Raw genomic sequence first — 23145 nt, 5'->3', positions numbered from 1 at the left:
ACAGGCGCCGAGCTTACCACATGATTTTTAAAATTTAGACTTATACTTCTAGCTATGCCTTTCCAATTTTCTTGTAAATTGCTAAAACACTACAGGCACAAAAACAGATACATAGATCTATGAACAGAGAACCCAGAGATGAAACCATTCTCACATTACCATCTGATTTTTGACAAAGCAGATAAAAACATACACTCAAGAAAAGAATTCCTATTCAATAAATGGTACAGGGAAAACCGGATAGCCACACGTAAAAGACTGAAACAGAATCTGCACCTCTCATCACTTCTAAAAATTAATTCACGATGGATAAAAGACTTAAACCCTAAGGCATGAAACTGTAAGAATTCTAGAAGAAAATGTTGCAAAATCTCTAATAGAGGGCAGTCCTATGGCTCCAAGGAGTAGGGCGCCGGCCCCATATGCTGGAGGTGGTGGGCTCAAACCCAACCCCGGCCAAAAACTGCAAAAAGAAAAAAAAATAAAACTCTAGTAGATATTGGCCTTGAGATAGAATTTATGAAGACCTCAAAAGCAATCACAGCTAATTTGGGAAGACAGAGATCAGAGTTTGGAAAGGCTGAGGTGGCTATAATTTGTAAGACAGAGTACTATAGATGAGGAAACTAGGCAAAGCATTTCAGGAATCCAAAAAAAATAAATAAGACCTGATCAAATGAAAAAGTTTCTGCAAAGCCAAGCCCACAATCAATATAGTAATTGGACAGCCCACAGAATGGGAGAAAATATTTGCATGCTATATATATGATAAATGGCTGATAAGCAGTATCTACAGAGAATTCAAGAAATCATCAAGGAAAAATCAAACAGCCCCATTAAAAAGTGGCCAAAAGACATGAACAGGAACTTTTTGAGGGAAGATAGTCTAATAACCAATAAATACATGAAAAAATGCTCAACATCTCTAATCATTAAAGAAATGCAAATCGAAACCACAATGAGATACCATCTAACCCCAAGGAGAATGGCTCTTATCATAAAGTCCAAAACAACAAGTGCTAGTGTGGCTCCTGAAAGTACTCAAAGTAGACTGACCATTCAATCTAGCAATTCTACTGGTAGGGTATTTACCCACAGGAAAAAAGGATATTTTATCATAAAGACATGTTGTTTCACATCCAGCAGCACAATTCACGATTGCAAGGATGTGAAACAACTCAAATGTCCATCAATACATGTGTGGATGACAAAATGTGGGTATTTGTGTATTATGGAGTACTTTACCCAGCCACAAAGAAAATGGTGATCTAGTATCTTTTGTAACAACATGGATCAACCTGGATACTATTCTTCTAAGACAAGTATCACAAGAATGGAAAAACATGACATATACTCAATACTAAATGGGAACTAGCTGATCAACACTTATATAAACAAATGAAAATTCAATGGGAATCAAGTAGGTGGGAGAGGCTGGATTAATTCACACCTAATGGTATAATGCACACATTCTGGGTGAAGGTCACACTTACAACTTTATGTGAAATATATTTTTTAAAACAAACGATCTAACCAAAATGTGTACCTCTGTAGTTTTCTGAAATACATTAAAAAAATTTACTAGCAAACTATGAAATCTATGAAGCAACATCTTTGAGACAACAGACTACATATAGTGAAAAAATGTGCTCTCTGAAAGAGGAAAAAATGAGATGAATGATAAGACACTCTGCTCTATACCACAGCACAAGACAAAGGTCCCTTGCAAAGTAAGATGGTCTCCCTTACTAATTTGGGAAGACAGAGATCAGAGTTTGGAAAGGCTGAGGTGGCTATAATTTGTAAGACAGAGTACTATAGATGAGGAAACTAGGCAAAGCATTTCAGGAATCCAGAATTGAATATTAAACTGTTGCTGAATATTAAATTAGACAAGTGAGGACTAAAAGCCCATAATGACTTAGAGGGGAGCTGTAAGTGGAGCAACTCCCAGAGATCCCACAGATCTGGGTTCCAACCATCCAGAGTATAAAGAACCTAGTGAATACCTGGGACATTTTGTAGAGACCCCAGAAGGTTCATGCCTTGGCAGTAGGTTTAAACTAGCCCTAAAGTAAAAGCTATTCTAGATTCTCCCTTAAATTTAAAAATAAACCTCAAAATGATGAAGCTTATCCAGCAAGTAACTTAACTGCCTATGAAATTTCAATATTCTTGAAAGGAAGCAACAAAATCTAACAATCACCAAAGTAGCTTTCAAAATGTTATAATCTAATAAAAAATTACTAGACAAGGGACAAAAGTAGGAAAATGCAACCTGTTATGTTACCTTTTATAAAACAATAAAAAGGCTCAGCGCTGTGCCTCAAGCAGCTAAGGTGCCAGCCACATACACCTGAGCTGGCAGGTTCAAATCCATTCTGGGCCCGCCAAATAATAATGATGGCTACAACAAAAAATGGCTGGGCATTGTGGTGGGCACCTGTACTCCCAGCTACTTGGGAGGCAGAGTCAGGAGAATCGCTTGAGCCCAGAAGTTGGAGGTTGCTGTGAGCTATGATGCCACAGCACTCTACCCAGGGCGACAGCTTGAGACTCTGTCTCAAAAAACAAACAAATAAAGCAATAAAAAATACAGAAATGACAGAGATGATGAAATTAGCAAAGGAATTTTAAAACACCTACTCTCTCTATATATAATACTAATACAAAGCCAGTGGACAATCTAATACACATTCACATAAGAGAACAACTCCATTCACAATTCAATTCAAGATGGGGGCAGAGGGAAAGAGATGGGAGAAGGGAGGAGGGAAGGGGATGGGTGTGCTCTCACTTAATGAACACAATGTAAAGGCATAAGGTACACCTTCTGGATGCGGGACACAACTACAACATGGACTCTTCCTAACAAATGCAAACATTATAACCTAATTATTTGTACTCTCACATTAATCTGTAATTAAAAAAATTTAAAAGATTTAAAAGACAATGATATGAACATAATGAAAACAAAAGTTAAAAATACCAAAAAAAAGAAACAAATGGAAATTCTAGAGATGAAATGCATAGTATCTGAAATAAAAACTCATTGGATAGGCTTAATAGCACATTAGATATTTTAGAAAGATAGATAAATGAAATTCAAGACATAACAGTAGAAACAATCCCACTGAAGCAGAGAGAGAAAAAAGACTGAAAAAAGAAAAAATAGCTGGGCATTGTGGCGGGCACCTGTAGTCCCAGCTACACGGGAGGCTGAGGCAAGAGAATCGCTTAAGCCCAGGAGCTGGAGGTTGCTGTGAGCTGTGTGAGGCCATGGCACTCTACTGAGGGCCATAAAGTGAGACTCTGTCTCTACAAAAAAAAAAAAAAAAATGCAGCAGAGCCTTAGTAACCTGTGGGACAGTATCAAGCAGTCTAATATGTATAAATGACGTCTCACAAAAGGAGAGGAGGAGGAAGGAGAAAAATAATTGAAGAAATAATACCCCCCAATTCTCCAAATTTGAAGAAAACTATAAATCCATAGATCCAAGGAATTCAGTGAATCCCAAAGTGAGATATACACAAAGAAATGATACCAAGGTACATAATTAAACTGCTTGAAAACAGTCATGAAGGAAAAAAATCTTAAAAGTAGTCAGAGATTAAAAGACACTTATAAAGAGGGATTATAAATGTAAGAATTGTCCTAGACTTATTGCTAGAAGCAATGCAAGCAAGAGAACAATGGAAACGGCATCTTAAAATTAAGAAAAGGAAAAAATTGTTGATCTAGAATTTTATATCCAATAAAAATATCCTTAAAAATTAAGGAGAAGGGCCAGGCACGGTGGTTCACACCTGTAATCCCAACACTCTGGGAGACCGAGGCGGGTGGATTGCCTGAACTCACAGGTTCGAGATCAGCCTGAGCCAGAGCGAGACCCGCCTCTAAAAATAGCCAGGCATTGTGGCAGGCACCTATAGTCCCAGCTACTCGGGAGGTTGAGGCAAGAGAATCCCTTAAGCCCAAGAGTTAGAGGTTGCTGTGAGCTATGATGCCATAGCACTCTAACGAGGGCAATAAAGTGAGACTCTGTCTCAAAAAAAAAAAAATAATTAAGGAGAAATAAGCACTTTTTCAGACAGACAAAAGCTGAAAGAATTCCTTACCAGCAGATATGCACAATAAGAATTGTTAAAGGAGGTTCTTTAGGTTGAAGGACTTGATTGATAACAGGTAGAAACCGAATCTATGTGAAGGAATATGGTGATGAATATAAAAGATATTTAGTCTCATTTTAATTTATCATGCTAAAAGTAAAATAAATAACATATTGTGGGGTTTATAATATATGTGGAAGCAAAATGTATAATAAGATAACAACACAAAGGACTGGAAAGAGAAAATAGTTTTGTAAGTTTCTTACCTTACCATAAAATTGGCATAATACCATTTGAAAATATACTATGATAAATTACTCTAGAGTAGGAATTGGCAAACTATGGCCAAAAGGTCAAATCTAGCCTGCTACTTGTTTTTATAAAGTTTATTGGTATAAAACCATGTTTACTTGTGAATATTCTTAATACTACTGAACTATCCACATAAAAATTGTTAAAAGAGTAAACTATATATTACATATTTTTTAGTACAATCATGAATACAAACAATTGTTCTCAAAGAGAAAATAAAGGACTTCCTCATGTTATTATTCAAAATAAAAATATGAATACTTCCATTAAAGCAACAAAAAGGTATAACACAAACACTAATCATAAAAGAGTAAATAGCTATATTAGTATCAGACAAAAGAGACCTCAGGACAAGAAATATTACTAGGATAAAGACAGACACTTCATAATGATAAAAATCAGGAAGTTATAATAACCATAAATGTATTATAACAATTATAAATCATATACCTAATAGGTCTTAAAAACACAAGAAGCAAAAACCAATGAAACTGAAAAGAGAAAGATAAATTCACAGTTATAATGAAAAGTTTCAACACTCTTTTCTCACTCATTGACAGAATAAGTACACATACACACACAAATCAGTAAGGATGGAGAACTTGAACATTAACAACCAACTTTACCTAACTGACATTTATAACACAGTTCACCAACCAATAGTGCAATACATACTCTTTTCAATGACACATGAAATATTCACCAAGAAAATACACTTGGCAAAAATTTAAAAGGATGCAAGTGTTAGCTAGAATATCCCCTGACCACAACCAAATTAAATTGGAAATCATTAACGGAAAAGTATTTAGAAAATTCTCAAATATTTGGAAATTAACCAACATACTTCTTATGGGTTATACTCATACCCATACCCATCGGTTAACAAACATCTTACAAGAAAAATATTAAAATATTTTCAACCAAATGAAAATGAAAACACTACATATAATTTATGGTATGTAACTAAAGCAGTGCTTAGAATAAAGCATTTAATTTTAAATGCTTATATTAGAAAAGAAGAAAGGCAAATAATTATCTAAGCTTCAATCTTAAGCAACTAAAAGAAGAAAAACAAATTAAACCCAAAGTAAACAGAATGAAGGAAGAAAGAAAGTTATAAAGCTATTTGCAATGAAATAGCAAATGAATAAAGATGAGAGGGAAAGCAATGAAATCAAAACCTGGTTCTTTGAAAAGATGAATAAAATTCAAACACCTCTAAACCAGCGGTTCTCTTCCTGTGGGTCAGGACCCACAGGAACTGTATTAAAGGGCTGAGGCATTAGTAAGGTTGAGAACCACTGCTCTAAACTAACATAGATGAGAGATTAAAAAAAAAAAAGACACAAATTAGCAATATCAAGAATGACAGAGAGACATTAATACAGATCCTACAGAGGAATATAATAATAAGAGAATATTATAAGCAACTCTTAGCCAATAAATTGGTAGGTTGTGAAAAGATCCCTGAAAGACAAGAAGTACCCAAATGACTGTGTTGGGGGTCCCCAGGATCAATGATTCATTAGGAGGACTCACAGAACTCAATATATACTCTGATTCATGGCTAAGATTTATTATAGCAAAAGAATGCAAACCAAAATAGGCAAAAGAAAAAGCAAATGAGTTGAGGTATGAAGGAAAACAAGTACAAGTATCCAGGAGTCATGTCCTAGTGGAGTCACACAGGACATCTTAATTCCAACAGCACTGAATTGTGACAAAATACGTGAATCTTTGTCTTTCAGGGAAGCTCATTAGAAACTTAGTGCCAAGCTTTCTTGCAGGTGTGTGTGTGGGGGAGGGAAGGCTTTTCATACTGTTCTGTTTAGCATGTGCCAAAACCGAGACTCAGAAAAAAAAGAGATGTTCAGAATAAGCTACATTGCATGTACTAACAGTTCAGACACAGTCATCCAGCAACTCTTATCAGTTAGAACAGTGGTTCTCAACCTTCCTAATGCTACAGCCTTTTAATACAGTTCCTGTGGGTCATGACCCACAGGTTGAGAACTGCTGAGTTAGAAAACGGCAAGAACCCTCCCCAAATTCAAGTTTCCAGTGATTAGCCAGAGACCGTAAGCAGGTCTTTCTAAGGAGAGCATCCACAGGCCCACTATGTTAACTCTTTTCTGTACATCAACACAAGAAGAAATTGAGAATTTGAACAGTCTATAAACAATTTAAGTATTGAATTTGTTATTAAGACTATCCCCACAAAGAAAAAATCCAAATAGCTCTAGTGGTAAATTCTACCTATCATTCAATAAAGAAATAATGCCAATCCTACACATTGAAAGGAAGATACTCTAAATCAATTTATGAATCCAGTATTACTCTTGATACAAAAACCAGATCAAAGATTACAAAGTAAAAACATACAAACATATGACACTTACAGATCAATATTCCTCATCAATGCAAAATCCTTAACAAATCATTAGCAATTCAAATCCAGCCATATATTAAAAAGAATACATTATGATCAACTGAAATTTATCCCAGGAATGAACACCTGGAAATCAATTAATGTAATTAGTATTCATAGAATAAAGGAAAAAAACTGATCATTTTAATAGATAGAGAAAAAGCATTTGACAAAATTTAATACCCACTCATAATTAAAACTCACTCATGATAAAAGCTCAGCAAATTATATATAGAAGGAAACTTTCTCAAACTGATAGAGTATAAACAAAAAACCTACAGCTAACATGTTATAAAATGATGAAAGACTAAATACTCTCCATTGGAGATGAGAAACAAAGCAAGCATGCTCCCTCTCACAGCTGGTATTCAACATTGTAATAGAGGGTCCTTGATAGTACAGTAAGTTGAGAAAAAAAATAAAATGCATGCAGCGTTTTTTAATGAAGTAAAATGGTCTCCAAATTTGTAAATAAACATGATCATATACATAGATAATCCCAAAGTTCAGCAAAAATAACTATGTAGAACATTAATTTTGAAATGAGGTAAAAAATGTATAAAGATCAATTATACTTCTAAGTTAGGTCCAGTGGCACATGCCTATAATCCCAGCTACTCAAAAGGCTGAAGAAGGACTGCTTGAGTTCAGGAGTTTGAGTCCAGCCTGAGCAACATAGTGAGACCCCATCTCAAAACAAAATTACACTTCTATATATAAGCAATGAACAATTATAAAAGTAAAAATTTTAAATATTTTTTTATAATAGAATCACAAAACATTAAAATATTCAGGGATAAATTTAACCAAAAATTTCCAAGACCTACACTAAAATCAACAAAACATTTCTGAGAGATATTTTTAAATATCCAAATAAATAGAAAACTATACCCATGTTCATGGACTAGAAAGTGGTTCTCAACCTTCCTAATGCTGGAATCCTTTAACACAGTTCCTGTGGGTCACGACCTACAGGTTGAGAACTGCTGGACTAGAAGATGCAATCCAGTCAAAATCCCAAAGACTTTTTTTTTTTTTTGTAGAGACAGAGTCTCACTTTATGGCCCTTGGTAGAGTGCCATGGCCTCACACAGCTCACAGCAACCTCCAATTCATGGGCTTAAGCGATTCTCTTGCCTCAGCCTCCCAAGTAGCTGGGACCACAGGCGCCCGCCACAACGCCCGGCTATTTTTTTTTGGTTGCAGTTTGGCCGGGGCGGGGTTTGAACCCACCACCCTTGGCATATGGGGCCGGCGCCTTACTGACTGAGCCACAGGCGCTGCCCCAATCCCAAAGACTTTTAAAAATACAAATTTATAAATTAAAAAAACTGACTCTAAGTATGATAAGAAAATATAGAAAGACCTAAAATAGACTAGGCCTGGTGGCTAATGCTTATATTCCTAGCACTCTGAGAGGCTGAGTGGGTGGAATGCCTGAACACAGGAGTTTGATACCAACCTGAACAAGAGCAAGATGCCATCTCTACTAAAATTAGAAAAATCAGCCAGGCATTGTGGCAGACTACTCAGGAGGCTGAGGCAAGAGGGTCACTTGAGCCCCAGAGTTTGAGGTTGTTGTGAGCTATGACACCATGGCAATCTACCCAGGGCACAGAAGTGAGACTCTGCCCTCCCCCACCAACACCTAAAATAGCAAAAAACAATTTTGAAAACAATAAAATTGAAGAACTTATACTACATTTTAAGACTTTTTTAAAAACTACACTAAGAAAGACAGTGTGGTATTGGCTTAACTATACACATATAAGCAATAGAACATAATAAAAAGTCCACAGATAGACCCAGTTATATTTATTCGGTCAACTGATTTTTAAGAAAGTACAAAGGTACAATTGAAGGGAAAACAGTCTTTTCAACAAATGCGTGGACTGGAACAACTGTAAATCTATAGCCCCAAAATGACCCTTAACTCCAAACTTGTCTTCCTCAAACTTTTTCTGATTGCATAATTTGTTGTAAAGTTCTTGTAACTTAATATGAGTTTCTTTAAGTAATGATAATTCATCAATCCTTACATCTTACACTGTATACAAAAATTGACTAAAAATATAATACAGAACACATGCTTATACCCCTTAATTCTTTATTTTTCACTCAGCTCCTTAAACATGAAATAATACTTGGGCGGCGCCTGTGGCTCAGTGAGCAGGGCGCTGGCCCCATATGCCAAGGGTGGCGGGTTCAAACCCAGCCCCGGCCAAACTGCAACAAAAAAATAGCCGGGCGTTGTGGTGGGCACCTGTAGTCCCAGCTGCTCGGGAGGCTGAGGCAAGAGAATCGCGTAAGCCCAAGAGTTAGAGGTTGCTGTGAGCCGTGTGACGCCACGGCACTCTACCCAAGGGCAGTACAGTGAGACTCTGTCTCTACAAAAAAAAAAACATGAAATAATATTCATTTGTTTTTAAGTTGAGAAACTTAAAGTGTAAAACAAGAAGAAAATCATCAGTGATAGTCTTGAACAGTTTGTACCCCCCAACAAACTTGAATTTTACCTGAAACTTGTCTTCCTCAAACTTTTTCTGATTGCATAATTTGTCGTAATGTTCTTGTAACTTAATATGAGTTTCTTTAAGTAATGATAATTCACCTTTTGTCTCATTAATTTCTCCATTAAGTTCTTCAACCTATTATAAAATTTAACCAAAATAAACAGGTATATAAATATATTTTATCCGAAAATGCTTCATTAACAAAAGTTTTGGGAATTCGTAAAAAAAATAAAACCAATCACAAAGTAATCGCTAATAGTAAAAGCTACTACTTACTGATCTGGGCTGAGTATTTAATTGAATATTCATAAAAACCCTACTAAGTATTATTATGCTCAAATTACAAGTAAGAAATACGAGGCTCACAGAAGTTAGGTAACTTGCCCAAGATCACCCAAATATAAAGTATAGTCAAGATTCAAATCTACTGGGCATGGGTGGCTCACGCCCGTAATCCTAGTACTCTGGGAGGCTGATGTGGGTGGACTGCCTGAGCTCTGGAGTTTGAGACCAGCCTCAGCAGGAGTGAGACTCCATCTCTAAAAATTGCCAGGTGTTGTTAGGGGTACCTATAGTCCCAGCTACTTGGGAAGCTGAGGCAAGAGGATTACTTGAGCCCAAGGGCTTGAGATTGGTATGAGCTATGATGCCATGGCGCACCGAGTGAGACTCTGTCTCAAAACAAACAACAAAAAAATTCAAATCCAAAACTAAATCTAGGGCGGCGCCTGTGGTTCAGTGAGTAGGGCGCCAGCCCCATATACCAAGGGTGGCGGGTTCAAACCTGGCCCCGGCCAAACCACAACAAAAAAATAGCTAGGCATTGTGACAAGTGCCTGTAGTCCCAGCTACTCAGGAGGCTGAGGCAAGAGAATCACCTAAGCCCAGGAGTTGGAGGTTGCTGTGAGCTGTGACACCATGGGACTCTACCGAGGGTGATAAACTGAGACTCTGTCTCAAAAAAAGAAAAAAAAACAAAGCTAAATCTAGGGGCTGTGTTCTTAACTACTATATTAAACTACCTCTTGTTATAAATGAGAGCTATGAGTTTATTTTTATGATTAGAAAAATCATAAAAGTTTTATAAAAGTTATGCCTTCACTGCCTTTACAGATTTGAACTAGATGAAGAGTACTGAACACTAAGTGGTACCACAGAAAACTGACATTTCAGCCTAATATTTACAACTATAAATTGGACTTCTGTTGTCTACAAAATTTCACAATCTTGGACGGCGCTCATAGCTCAGTGGGTAAGGTACCAGCCACATGCACCAAGGCTGGCAGGTTCGAACCCGGCCTGGGTCTGCTACAACTGCAACAAAGAAACAGCTGGGCGTTGTGGCAGGCTCCTGTAGTCCCAGCTAATTGGGAGGCTGAGGCAAGAGAATCGCTTAAGCCCAAGAGTTGAGGTTTCTGTGAGCTGTGATGCTACAGCACTCTGCCTAGGGCAACATAGTGAGACTCTGTCTAAAAAAAAAATTTTTTTTTTCACAATCTTTTTAGGGATAGCACTCTTTCATAGAAGGCATAATTATGTGTATGAGACAAGGTAAGTTCCACTGAAGAGAAAAATAGTCTTTTGTCGTGGAAGATTATAAAACTTTCTCCTGAACAATTTTAAAACTCCTATCACAAATATCACAAATGTATGTAATATTCCTTATTAGGAACAATATTCCCAAATTTTAGAAATTAATATCCCTCTATATATATCCCTGTATAGAGGCCAGTAGACATTAACTCATATTACTTTCCCTTCATCTATTTTTAACTATCTCTTAATCTATCTCCGCAGGGTATTTTTCCAAGGTTAAACCGTCCATGTCATGTGTTCCTTATCCCATCCTCTCTTATCTCCTTTAGTCCTAGCTCTAGCAATTTTCTCTTTTCTTCTGCGTATTCTCAGTCTTTCACACTACAACAGCATCTTCTCCTCAGCCCACAAATATGTCCTACTCACATTCCTAATTTTTTTCTCCTGGACCCTGTTACTCTGTCTCTCACTTCTTAAAATAAATAGTCCACACTTGATACTTTCAAATTCTAACCTCCCATCATTCCTTAACAGCCTAACTTTGGCCTGCATAGTTCTACTGATTTCTCAAATATCACCTACAAGGTAGCAGAAGATTTTTTCCCCAAGTATCATACCATTTAACAGCTCTGTAGCGTTTGACTATGTTGACTACCCTGTTCTTGAAACAGCCTTGTCTCCTGGCTTTGCTGGTACTACTCTCTCTTTATCCTTCTATCTTTCTCACTGTTCTTATTAGTCTCTTCCTCCTCTCCTGCTCACTCACTTGCTCTCAAGTGCTCAAGTGCATGCTCTCTCTCCTCTCTCACACACACATTCCACTCACGAAAATGCTGGCATTCTCCAAGTTTGTTTCTTTTTTAGCTCTCTTCTCTAGAAGTCTTCCATTCCTTCCATAGATGATCTTATTTCACCTATAACTTCAAATTTCACCTTTATGCTAGTAAATCTTAAATCTGTATCTATCTCCTCCACATTTCCAAACGGATAACATGCATTTCAAGCTAGCTGTCCTGCAGGCATCATAAATTCAATAGTTCATAAGTTAAACTCATTATTTTCAGCAACTAAATCTGCTTTTCCTTTTATATTCATTATGTCAATTAATGACATTATCATTCTATGAGTTACATTAATCTTAGAGTCATTTTTGATGCCTCTTCTCCTTCCAATTCCCACAACATACAGTATGTCGTTAATCAGGCCAAATCTACTTCTAAAATGCTTCCTGCATCTATCCCTCTTCACTGTTCTCACTAGTATTGCTTTAATTCGCACTCTCATAGATTTATTATTAGATTATTATAATATTCTTCTTACTAATTTCTTTCTATAAAGCCATCCTCCATACTGTTGGAAGAGTTATTTTCTCTAAAATATAGATCTACTTAAGTCATTTCTTTGCTTTATAACTCTCAATGGCTTCCTATTACTTAAATTCTAATCCCTTAGCAAAGAACCCTTCAAAAGCTATCTCAACCTACTTTCCAGTGTCACATATCCTATTTTTTATTAAAAGTACATGGTTCATCACCCTTGAAAATGCAGTTTCATGCTTCCATGATTGCGTCTATTCTTGCCTAAATGGAATGACAGCAGGATGGAATGGGAAGGGTAGATAACGGGTATATTTTGCTTGGTGAAATTCTATTTATCTTGCAAGGCCAAACTCCGGTGTCATTTTTCTCTAAAACTTTCTCCAGACTAGCTAAAGGATATGATTTATTTTGTGCGTTCATAGTTCTTTGTTAATAATACTAAAAAGAACCCTGCACTATTGGGATTAATTCCACAGTTACCTGTCCCTTGAGAGTGAAGTCTTTGGTAATCTTTGTATTTTAAACATCTTTGAAAACTCATTGCCTAGAATAGTACCTACCACATAGTATATGCACAAAAAATATTGTGAATTGAATTCTTTTGTGACCTCTCTTTCCCTAGTTTCTGAATATCCTTTTTAATTGTCTGCCTATATACATCCACTGATTACATAATTAGTCAAAAAAAAAAAACAGATACACATACCACTTACTTTAATATTTCAATGACTTTTAAATACAGGGTAGACATAATGTTAATGTGCAATTTACTATGTTAAACTACTTTAAATCGCACACGAACTGTATGTCCACCCAGTACATGATCTAAAAATATGTACTAAGTTTTATTAGCATAATACTATACTTTTTCTTTCACTGTTTATTTTTTGAATGACCAAATATAAAACAGAAGTTTATATGATTCCAACTTATTTTTGTCAGTATCTATACTTTTTTTTAAACACATCTTGATCCAATCTCAGCAGCTATACTATTATTATCCTTTACTCGGGAATAATGAAAAACTTACAGAGGAAGAAATAAAATTAAAGATCTGATCTCACATTCAAGAAAATTCATAGAACCAAAGCATCTTTTCTTATGTATCTATGCTCTGTTTAATACTAATGTATAATGGAAATGAAATTGATTGTAGAATCTAAAATTTCTAAGATACAACCAGTTGTATACAAATTTATAGATCAAGGCCTCATCAGTGAAACTGTTTATTTTTCTTGTTTATTTTTCCTTGAGGGTTGTAGACCCAAAGAAAATGAATATTTAATTTTCTTAGTTCGACTAATTTTTTTTGCATGTTTGTCATATTTAAGTTTATATTTCCTTTTCACTTACAGCTCTCTTTATCCTGAAAGTACTATTTCCATGGTCTTTTAAACATTGGGGATGAAGCGAAGATACTGGGATGTAATGTAGATTAACTAAAGCTAGAATGAAGATTACCATGCTTGTTGCTGAATGATAAACTCTACTAGTGTTAAGATTATTAAGTTTTTAGTATTCTGATACAATTAAGTACAAAATATTTTTCTTAGATTTGAGTAAAGCTTATCAAAATCAGTGAAGACTTGATCTCTCCAAACTAAAAATTAAGAAAACATGTATGGGGGCAAGACATGATTGCAAGAGGGACTTTACCTAACAATTGCAATCAGTGTAACCTGGCTTATTGTACCCTCAATGAATCCCCAACAATAAAAAAAAAAAAATTTTTCTTTAAATAGAAAAAAAAAAAAAAAGAAAACATGTTAGCTTCAAATGAATCAAGAGTTACTTATATAATAATTTAAATCAAACAAAATCATCCAAAGAAAGTGTTATCTAACTAGTATTTAGATATATGTTATGTAAGTATAATATATTATACTAGCATAATATAATTCATATAACAGTCTAAAAATACAATCATACTTTTCCAAAATATAGCTTCTTAAATTCATAAATAGTGACTTTCTAATGTGTTATTTTTAAAAAAGAATTTAAAATACAATAAAAATTAATGTTAAAACAGAAGAATCAATCTTGGGGGTCCACCAATGTTTAAAGTGAATCTTTAAATTTCACAACTTGAATTTACATAATTTTACAGTTTGCTGAAATTAAAATTTAGTGTAAAATAAACAAATACGGTTTAAGGAAACAGCTACATTTATAATATATCAACTCTTATGATAAAATGTTAATACTATAGAACTCAACTACTGCATACATGTTCTAAACATGGCCTAACTGTCATATCTCAACAAAACTGCTGAGGAAAGCAAAATAGATCAGTTAATAACAGCACATATATAATGACTTATTTTAATCATTTACTAATATGCCATGCAATGGTCTTACGAAAAAGTAAATTAATTTTTCTTTGACACATATGGGAGGTCATTCAAATTTTATATATGTATATATACACAAACATGTATTTGTGTGGTCTTCCATGCATGAAAACAATATAGAGAATTTTATCAAATTCAGCTTTTCAAAAGCATTTACCTTTTTAGAAATATAAGTGTAAGGAGAAAATATATCTATCTTTATTTCTGTATTATTTTTGCAATATTTTCTTTGCATTTAATAGTTATTTTAAACGCTATTTAAAATATTTTAACATTTTACCATTTAATAAACCTACATGTCGTTTCCAAGTTCCTAGTGCTTTCTCATGCTCATTTTGAAGATTAAGAAACTTTTCTTCATTTTCTTTTACCTTCTCCCTTTGCAGCTCATTATCTCTTTCAAGGGTCTGCAATAAAATTAATTATCCAAAAAATAATCAATACCGCATTAATGAATTTTGATGTGTTTTATGTTGCTTGGACCTTTGCTTCTAACATACTGAAAGTGCCATGCAGATCAGTGATAATGTGCTATCACAACAATAATTTTCATAAATTAATGGAAAGGTGCTTATAGTTTAGCTAACAGGAAATAGGGGGAGGTTATGATAAAGAAATGGCTATAAAAGGGTATAAAAACATTGCAATTATTCAGTTTCACTGCATAAGTTTTAATGTACTGAAAAAGTAATATAAAGTGCAGCACTGAAAAGTATGAACTGTAGCATAATCCAGCCTAACCCTACTAAAGAAATTTAACTATCACAGAACACTTTTTCCATTATCTGTTTATTTTAGAAATTAACTGGCTAGTAAACTCTTAAATACAATTTGAATTTCAAATTAATACTATTTAAGCATAATTTAAATATTTATCATATTAACTTAATTACTTCATTGAATTAATGTAATTAATACCATGCTACTTCTCCCACAAAACAAACTTATAAAGAATAAAAATACTACTAAATGTTTTCTAAGACTTGGCTTTTAAAGCTATTAAATCAGTATCACGAGAATTACGTGTACTATATGTTTCTTCAATGTCTGCTGATAATGCAAGTAAACTTCTACAAAAAGACAAACAGTAAGAACTCTTACCTACATATCTAATATATCTGGAATCTTTAAGTTCATTTGTTTATTATTGTTAAAGCTATGTACACTCTGAGTAAAAATTACAAGCCACACAAAAGGATATAAAAAGAAGAGATGAAGTTATCTTCTACAGTTTTCCTCTCAGAAAGAAACACTTCAGGAGTTTCTTATGTATCCTTCCAGAAACTATGAGCATACAAGTATATAATATCCATGTTTTTAAATACAGATGAAACCATATCATACACACCATTCTATAATATGCTTTTTTAAAAAAGTCTTACTTTCCATATTACTATATATTAATTAATCTCATTTAAAAGGCTCCACAGTATTTCAGCTATTTAAAGAGTTCTCAATTACATCTAGAATATCAATATGCAAAATTACAATTACTCAAAATTATGGCAACCAATCTAATAAGGATTTTACAAATTTAACATGGAGATTCTCCTCTAGCTCTATTTAAAATTCTTTTTTTCTCAACTTTTTAAATTTTTTTTGTCTAAAACTAAGATACAGGCTCAAGCGGCTAAGGCGCTAGCCACATACACCTGAGCTGGCAGGTTCGAATCCAGCCCAGGTCTGCCAAACAACAACGATGGCTGCAACCAAAAAATAGCCATGCGTTGTGGTGGGCGCCTGTACTCCCAGCTACTTGGGAGACGGAGGCAGGAGAATCGCTTGAGCCCAGGAGTTGGAGGTTGCTGTGAGCTGTGATGCCACAGCACTCTAACCAGCTTGAGGCTCTGTCTCAAAAAAAAACAAAAAAATAAATAAATAATAAATAAATAAAACTAAGATACAAACACATACATTAGCCTAAGCCTGTACAGGGTCAAGATCATCTATGTCACTGTCTTATACCTCCACATCTTATCCCATTGGAAGGTCTTCAGGGGCAATAACATACATGGAACTGTCATCTCTTGTGACAATAAGGCCTTCTTTTGGAATACCTCCTGAAGGACCTTCCTGAGGCTATTTTATAGTTAACTTTTTAAAAAAATAAGTACAAGGAGTCTTTTTCAAAATAACAATCGAAAGTACAGTAAATATAAAAACTAGTAATATAGTAATTTATTATCATGTATTACATACTATACATACTTGTATGTTCTATACTTTTGTATGACTAGCAGTTTATTACACCAGTCTATTTACACCAGAATCACCCCAAACATGTGAGTAATGCATTGTACTATAAGATTATGATGGCCACAACATCATTAAGTTATAGAAATTTTTCAACTCCTTTGTATTAATAATCTTATGGGGGACTACTGTCATACATGTGGTCTTTCCCTGACTGAAACATGGTAATAGAGCATTTCCTAAATGTTTATAGTGGTTTATAATAGATGCTTACACCAGAAGCAATACACCTATTGTATTTTAGAAGACATACAAATCATAGTTTAGAGAAGATATAGAAGAATAAAACATAGACTCTGTTCTAATAATAATAAATGACCTGGCGGCGCCTGTGGCTCAGTCGGTAAGGCACCAGCCCCATATGCCGAGGGTGGCGGGTTCAAACCCGGCCCCAGCCAAACTGCAACCAGAAAATAGCCGGGCGTTGTGGCGGGCGCCTGTAGTCCCAGCTGCTCGGGAGGCTGAGGCAAGAGAATTGCTTAAGCCCAGAAGTTGGAGGTTGCTGTGAGCTGTGTGAGGCCACGGCACTTTACTGAGGGCCATAAAGTGAGACTCTGTCTCTACAAAAAAAAAAAAAAAAATAATAATAATAATAAATGACCAAAAGCATCATGTTCTTAAAACAGTATGCTAAATATCTCAATCATTTTCTGTCTCCTCCTCATCTAAAACAAAGTGTTTACCACAGATATACTGTCAGTTTCAATTTTTGGAAGCTTTAATCTTTCCGTTACGATTCTGACCTATTGCTTTCTCAATCTGCTGCACAAATCAGGTTATCTCTGAGGATTCCCTTCTCTCTTCTGTTGCGAGTCTCCTATTCCCTAGATGCCATAGTTTCCTTTCTTGGTTTATTCCCTTGTCTTGGTAGTACAAAATTTCTATTACTTTTTTTTTTTTTTTTTGAGACACAGTCTCAGTTTGTTGCCCGTGGTAGGGTGCCATGGCGTCATAGCTCACAACAACCTCTAACTCTTGAGCTCAAGTGATTCTCTTGCCTAAGCCTCCCGAGTAGCTGGGACCACAGGTGCCTGCCACAGTGCCTAGCTATTTTTGGAGCTGGGGTCTCGCGCTAGCTCAGGCTGGTCTCTACTTGTAAGCCCAGGCAATCCGCCCACCTCGGCCTCCCAAATTGCTGGGATTACTGGCGTGAACCACGCCTGGCCCTTCTATTAATTCTTGATAAAAGAGGTATGGATGGTAAATATTTGAGACCTTAACTATTACAATTAGTTTGGCAGAATTCAGTACATTTCTGCTTTGGAAATCAATTATGTCCCATCTTCCAATAGATGGTCCTACTGTCTTCTGTGTTCCATTGTTGCCACTGAGAAGTCTGAAGCATTATGTTGCCATTCTCATTCTTAATCCTTTTGTATATGATCTACTCTTTTTCCTTACAGTTTCAGAATCTTCTCCTTATATGGAGTACAAAACTTCATAATTATATGCATTGATATTGGGCAATACAAACTCATATCCTTCAGGCCTGGGTAACTTTTTTGTATTGTTCCTTTGATCTTTCTTTACCCTCCATTTTGTCTGTTCTCTCTCTAATACTCACCTGACATCTTAGACTGACTCTAATTTTCTTTCTTTCCGGCTCCCTATCTTTTTTGTCTCTTGGTTCTACTTTCTAGAAGACTATCTCTACATTATCTTCCAAACTTTCCACTATACTTTTTAAGTCTGTTAATGTATATTTTCAAGGGCTCTCTTTTATTTTTTGAATGTTTCTTTATATACTTCTAATTCTAGTTTCGTGGATAAACGTATTTCCTTTAACTAAAGACATTTTCTCAGTTTCTAGAAGTTTTTTTCATTACCCTACCAGTCTGACAATTAACTTTGTGAACTCATCCTAGAAAAAGTGCTACATACCTCATTGCTATTACTACAGTCATGTTCAAAGTATTCCCCCTTGGGGAAGTTACGCACTGATACCAGTGCCTTGGCCATCCTTCAAAGCAATTTTGGAACTCTTTTTCTGGAATGACCATCAGAGCTGTCACTGAATTATCCTTGATATCATCAAAATGACAGTATCCTTACTGTCATCAAAATGTCTTCTTTTCAATATTTCCTTTATCTTCAGGTAAAGCAAAAAGCATTAGGGGCCAGATCAGATGAGTAGGAAAGGTGTTCCAATACAATTTGTTTACTGGCTAAAAACTTCCTCACAGAAGTGCTGTGTGAGCCGGTGCAGTGCTATGATTCAAGAGCCAGGTCATTTTTGTCTAACTTTTTCACACAGCCGTTTTAGCACTTCCAAATATTAGGTCTGGTTAACTGTCCAGTTGGTACAAATTCATAATGAATAATCCCTGTGATATCAAAAAAAGTTAGCAGCATTGTTTTGACTCTTGGTATGGAGTGATGGAACTTTTTTTGTCGTGGAGAACTGGCTGACTTCCACTGTGCACTTTGACACTGTTTCATAGCTGCATTGGTACACCCATGTTTCATCATTAGTGATAACACAGCCTCCAACAGTCTTTGCCTCTCTACAAGGTCTTGGCAAACTTCAACTCTCCTTTGTTTTTACTCATCAGTGAGCTCCTTCGGTACCATTTTTACACACACCTTTCTCTCGCAAAAATTTTCAACTAAGATTTTCCTAACTTTTTTTTTTTTTTTTGAGACGGTCTTAACCATATCGCCCTGGGTAGAGTGCCATTGCGTCACAGTTCACAGCTACCTCAAACTCTTGGGCTTAAGTGATTCTCTTGCCTCAGCCTCCCAAGTAGCTGGGACTACAGGTGCCTTGCCACAATGCCTAGCTATTTTTTTTTTTTTCAGTTGTCATTGTTTTTTAGCAGGCCTGGCCAGGGTAAGAACCCTCCAGCCTCGGTGTATGTGGCTGGCACCCTAACCACTGAGCTACAGGCACTGAGCCAATTTTCTTAACTCTTTATCAATATTTACTTCGTTTGCTATGCTTCTCACAATCAGCTGATCATTTTTTTTTCTTGAGAGTCTCACTTTGTCACCCTCAGTAGAGTACTATGGCATCATAGCTCACAGAAACCTCAAACTCCTGGGCTCAAGCAATTCTCTTGCCTCAGACTCCCAAATAACTGGGACTATAGGCACCCTCCACAATGCCCAGCTGTTTTTAGAGACACGGTCTTGCTCTTTCTCAGGCTGGTCTTGAACCCTTGAGCTCAGGCAATCCACCCACTTTGGCCTCCCAGAGTACGCTAGGATTACAGGTGTGAGCCACTGTGCCCAGCCTTCAGCTGATGATTTTTTGTGTGTGTGTGTGTGGTTTTTGGCCGGGGCTGGGTTTGAACCCGCCACCTCCGGCATGTGGGACCGGCGCCCTACTCCTTGAGCCAAGGGTGCCGCCCTCAGCTGATGATTTTGACACACAAGTTGACGAAGTTTTGTGATGTTTTCATCAGTTCTGTTTATTACTACCATACCTGACCTCTGTTCATCAATGACACTTTCTCTCCTCTCAGAAAAATGTTTAATCTATTTGTACACTGATGTTTTCTTCATGGGATTACCCCCATAAACTTAGACTGACATGTCCCTGATTTCTCTTCCACTCTTGCCAAGTGTAAAAAGAAATTTAATGTTTGTTCATCGCTCTAATGCAAGCTCTGACATTCTCATGACAGCACACAAAAACTCGCAATAATGAACACCACTCAGCACTCAGCAAAGCATCACCACATGTCAACATGAACACAGCTGTGAGATGCTGATATATCAAGGTTATAAAACTTTACCAAGTTGTACCATACCAATGTAATTTGCATAATTGCAAGTTGACTTAATTGTCAGAACTCGTATTTGTTTATTTTGTCTGTTTTTCATATTGGAGGCTTTCTTTAAATGCCCAGTAATCCTCAACTATCTGGTCATATTTAAGAATGTGGTATTAAAATGCTGGTTGAAAGTTTTATCAAATGGTGGGTTTCACTATAGGTTGATCTGGCTGACCTATGTCATTGGAAGAGTTTACCTACAACAGCTATAATCTTTTTTCTTGGGCAGATTAGTTCCTCCTGAGAGGAACCTTCTATTCTCTTGCTTAAAAGTTAACCTAGCTGCCCTCTAACTGATAAAAGTGGGCTGAGAGGTCTCACCATTCATAACTTAGGCTTCCCACTGTTTTTAATATCATACTCCCAAAAATGTATTGGTAAACTGATTCTCAAAAAAATAAAAATAAAAATAAAAAAGCCTGATCTGTAGTATTTACCATGTTCATTAGTGTTAAATATTCCCATCATGGCCAATTTCAAACTATCACTGGTTTAACAATCAGTTTGTAAAATTCCTTGATATCCAACAACTAGCTCTCACAGGTATAAGCTAGCTCTAGCATACCACAAGATCCCCTCCCAGCCTCAACTATCCCTCAAACTCTCCAACATAAACCTCCAATCTTTTGCCAAGCAACAAAAAGGCACTGCCTACTTGTGTAGGGCAGGAAAGAGAATCTGGGGTTAAAATGGCTTCTTTAAAGATGTTCCAGGTTTTGGTTTCAATTATATACTCTACTTCTAGAGCAATGGTTCTCAACCTTCCTAATGCCGTGACCCTTTAATGAAGTTCCTTATGTTGTGGTGACCCCCAACCATAAAATTATTTTTGTTACTACTTTATAACTGTAATTTGGCTACTGTTATAAACTGTCATGTAAATATCTGATACACAGGATGTATTTAGGCAACCCCTATGAAAGGGTCGTTCAACCCCCCAAAGGGTTCACGACTCCACAGGTTGAGAACCGCTGTTCTAGAGGCACATGATACTTGTAATTCTTGACCATTTCTGCATCTTTGACCTAGGTTTCTATTTCCTCTCTTGTGCTAATAAGTAAATTACTAGTTGTCCATCTGGTTCCCATTTTTAATATTGTCTTTTTATTTTTCTTCCCCGTTTCCTTGTCCTCGATTTATTAATGTCATTTTATTGCAATTTCAAAAGGAGGTAGTAGTGGGGTTCAATTCAACATATTTCACTAGTAGCCCCAATCAGGCAATACCTGAACTTGGAAGACTATGAGTTTATTCACTGTTCATCATTCTTTGATTTAATAAAATTTAATGAGCTATTGCTACTAAATATGCTACATCATTGAAAATGTTGCTGTCCTCATGAGTTGATATTTTATCAGGAAGTTAATTGGTATTAATTGCATCTAGATTAACACTTCTACAAACGCATCTCTGAAAAAGCAGATCTTACGGAAGGTCAAAATGAAACCATCTGCTAATGCTTTGATCTACAAAAAACTAAATAAATTGTCCTAGTTAACATTGTAACTATAGAAACAAGCTAAGTAAATTATTCTTCTTAATACTATGGCTATGGGAATATAACCATGCTTATAACTATACTAACCTATAATTAAATTTTAGTAGAAAAAAATTTTAGTAGACAATATTTTCTATCATGAGGTTAGCTCTCTATGCTCTAAATTTTACTGCTAAAAAAAGTAAGACAGATGACAGCATGATTGCAGAGTACTGAAAAACAGTTGACCATTATCAAGAGTAATGATCCCTTTTAGAACAGGTGGAATGAGAATGCTCCTCAAGAAAACACTTCAGATACCTATGCAGGATAATCCTCAGCAACAGTTCAACATTAATATGTTGTTATGCTATGTATCAATCATTCTCAGACACAAGTCTGCAGACAAGTACTGATCCATGACAAAATTTTCACTAGTCCATGGCAAAAAATGTCAATATAAGGTCATCAAATATCTTTTCTTATAAAGCACTGTCCTTTATCCTGAGATTATATCCTTAATGTACTTTTGATATTAAAATATTTTTTATAAAATGATAATAATGATAAATAGTATTATTTGGCTTTTTAGTATCTTTACTTACCCAAATAAAAAGCTGAAATTCTATCCTGTTCTTGACAATACTTTGAAATTTTACTGTATAAAATCTAGTTTTTCTTTGTACTATATCAAGGCTCAGGAAATCATTGTGACAATTAAAGAAAAAGGCATTTGGGAAAAGAAGAGAGAAGGACATTTAGATTATCTAAGTTTTAGTAGTCATAGTTAAAAAAATTCCTGGAATAATATTTATAGTCAATGTTAACTCACAGAAACACACACACGCACATATATATATACATACACACACACACACACAGACACGTATGATTACCATACACTCTTTAGAATTCAACAATATGTAAGTATTGGAATTAGAGCTCATGAAGGGACAATGTAATAGCTGTAGTACTAGCATAACTAGTCTAACAAAATTGGCAGCTCTCAAAGACGTAGGAAAAATAACAGTATAATGTGGAAATAGCACTGGATTAGAATCAGGAAATAT

The 23145-nt window shown here is 35.6% G+C and overlaps 1 protein-coding gene across 1 annotated transcript in view; it reads right to left on the bottom strand.

Annotated features, from left to right (window-relative positions):
• CCDC73 (coiled-coil domain containing 73) overlaps window positions 1-23145 on the bottom strand; it is a 133572-nt gene that overhangs the window by 24263 nt on the left and 86164 nt on the right. The window contains exons 12-13 of the mRNA XM_053562930.1: window positions 14866-14976; window positions 9367-9498 (exon numbers count right to left, since the gene is read on the bottom strand). Of these exons, the coding sequence (XP_053418905.1) occupies window positions 9367-9498; window positions 14866-14976 (243 nt within the window). The remainder of the gene's footprint in view (window positions 1-9366; window positions 9499-14865; window positions 14977-23145) is intronic.

The sequence above is a fragment of the Nycticebus coucang genome, chromosome 14, assembly GCF_027406575.1.
Source record: "Nycticebus coucang isolate mNycCou1 chromosome 14, mNycCou1.pri, whole genome shotgun sequence".
In the NCBI taxonomy this organism is placed as follows: domain Eukaryota; kingdom Metazoa; phylum Chordata; class Mammalia; order Primates; family Lorisidae; genus Nycticebus; species Nycticebus coucang.
This window is presented reverse-complemented; position numbering and strand designations above follow the sequence as displayed.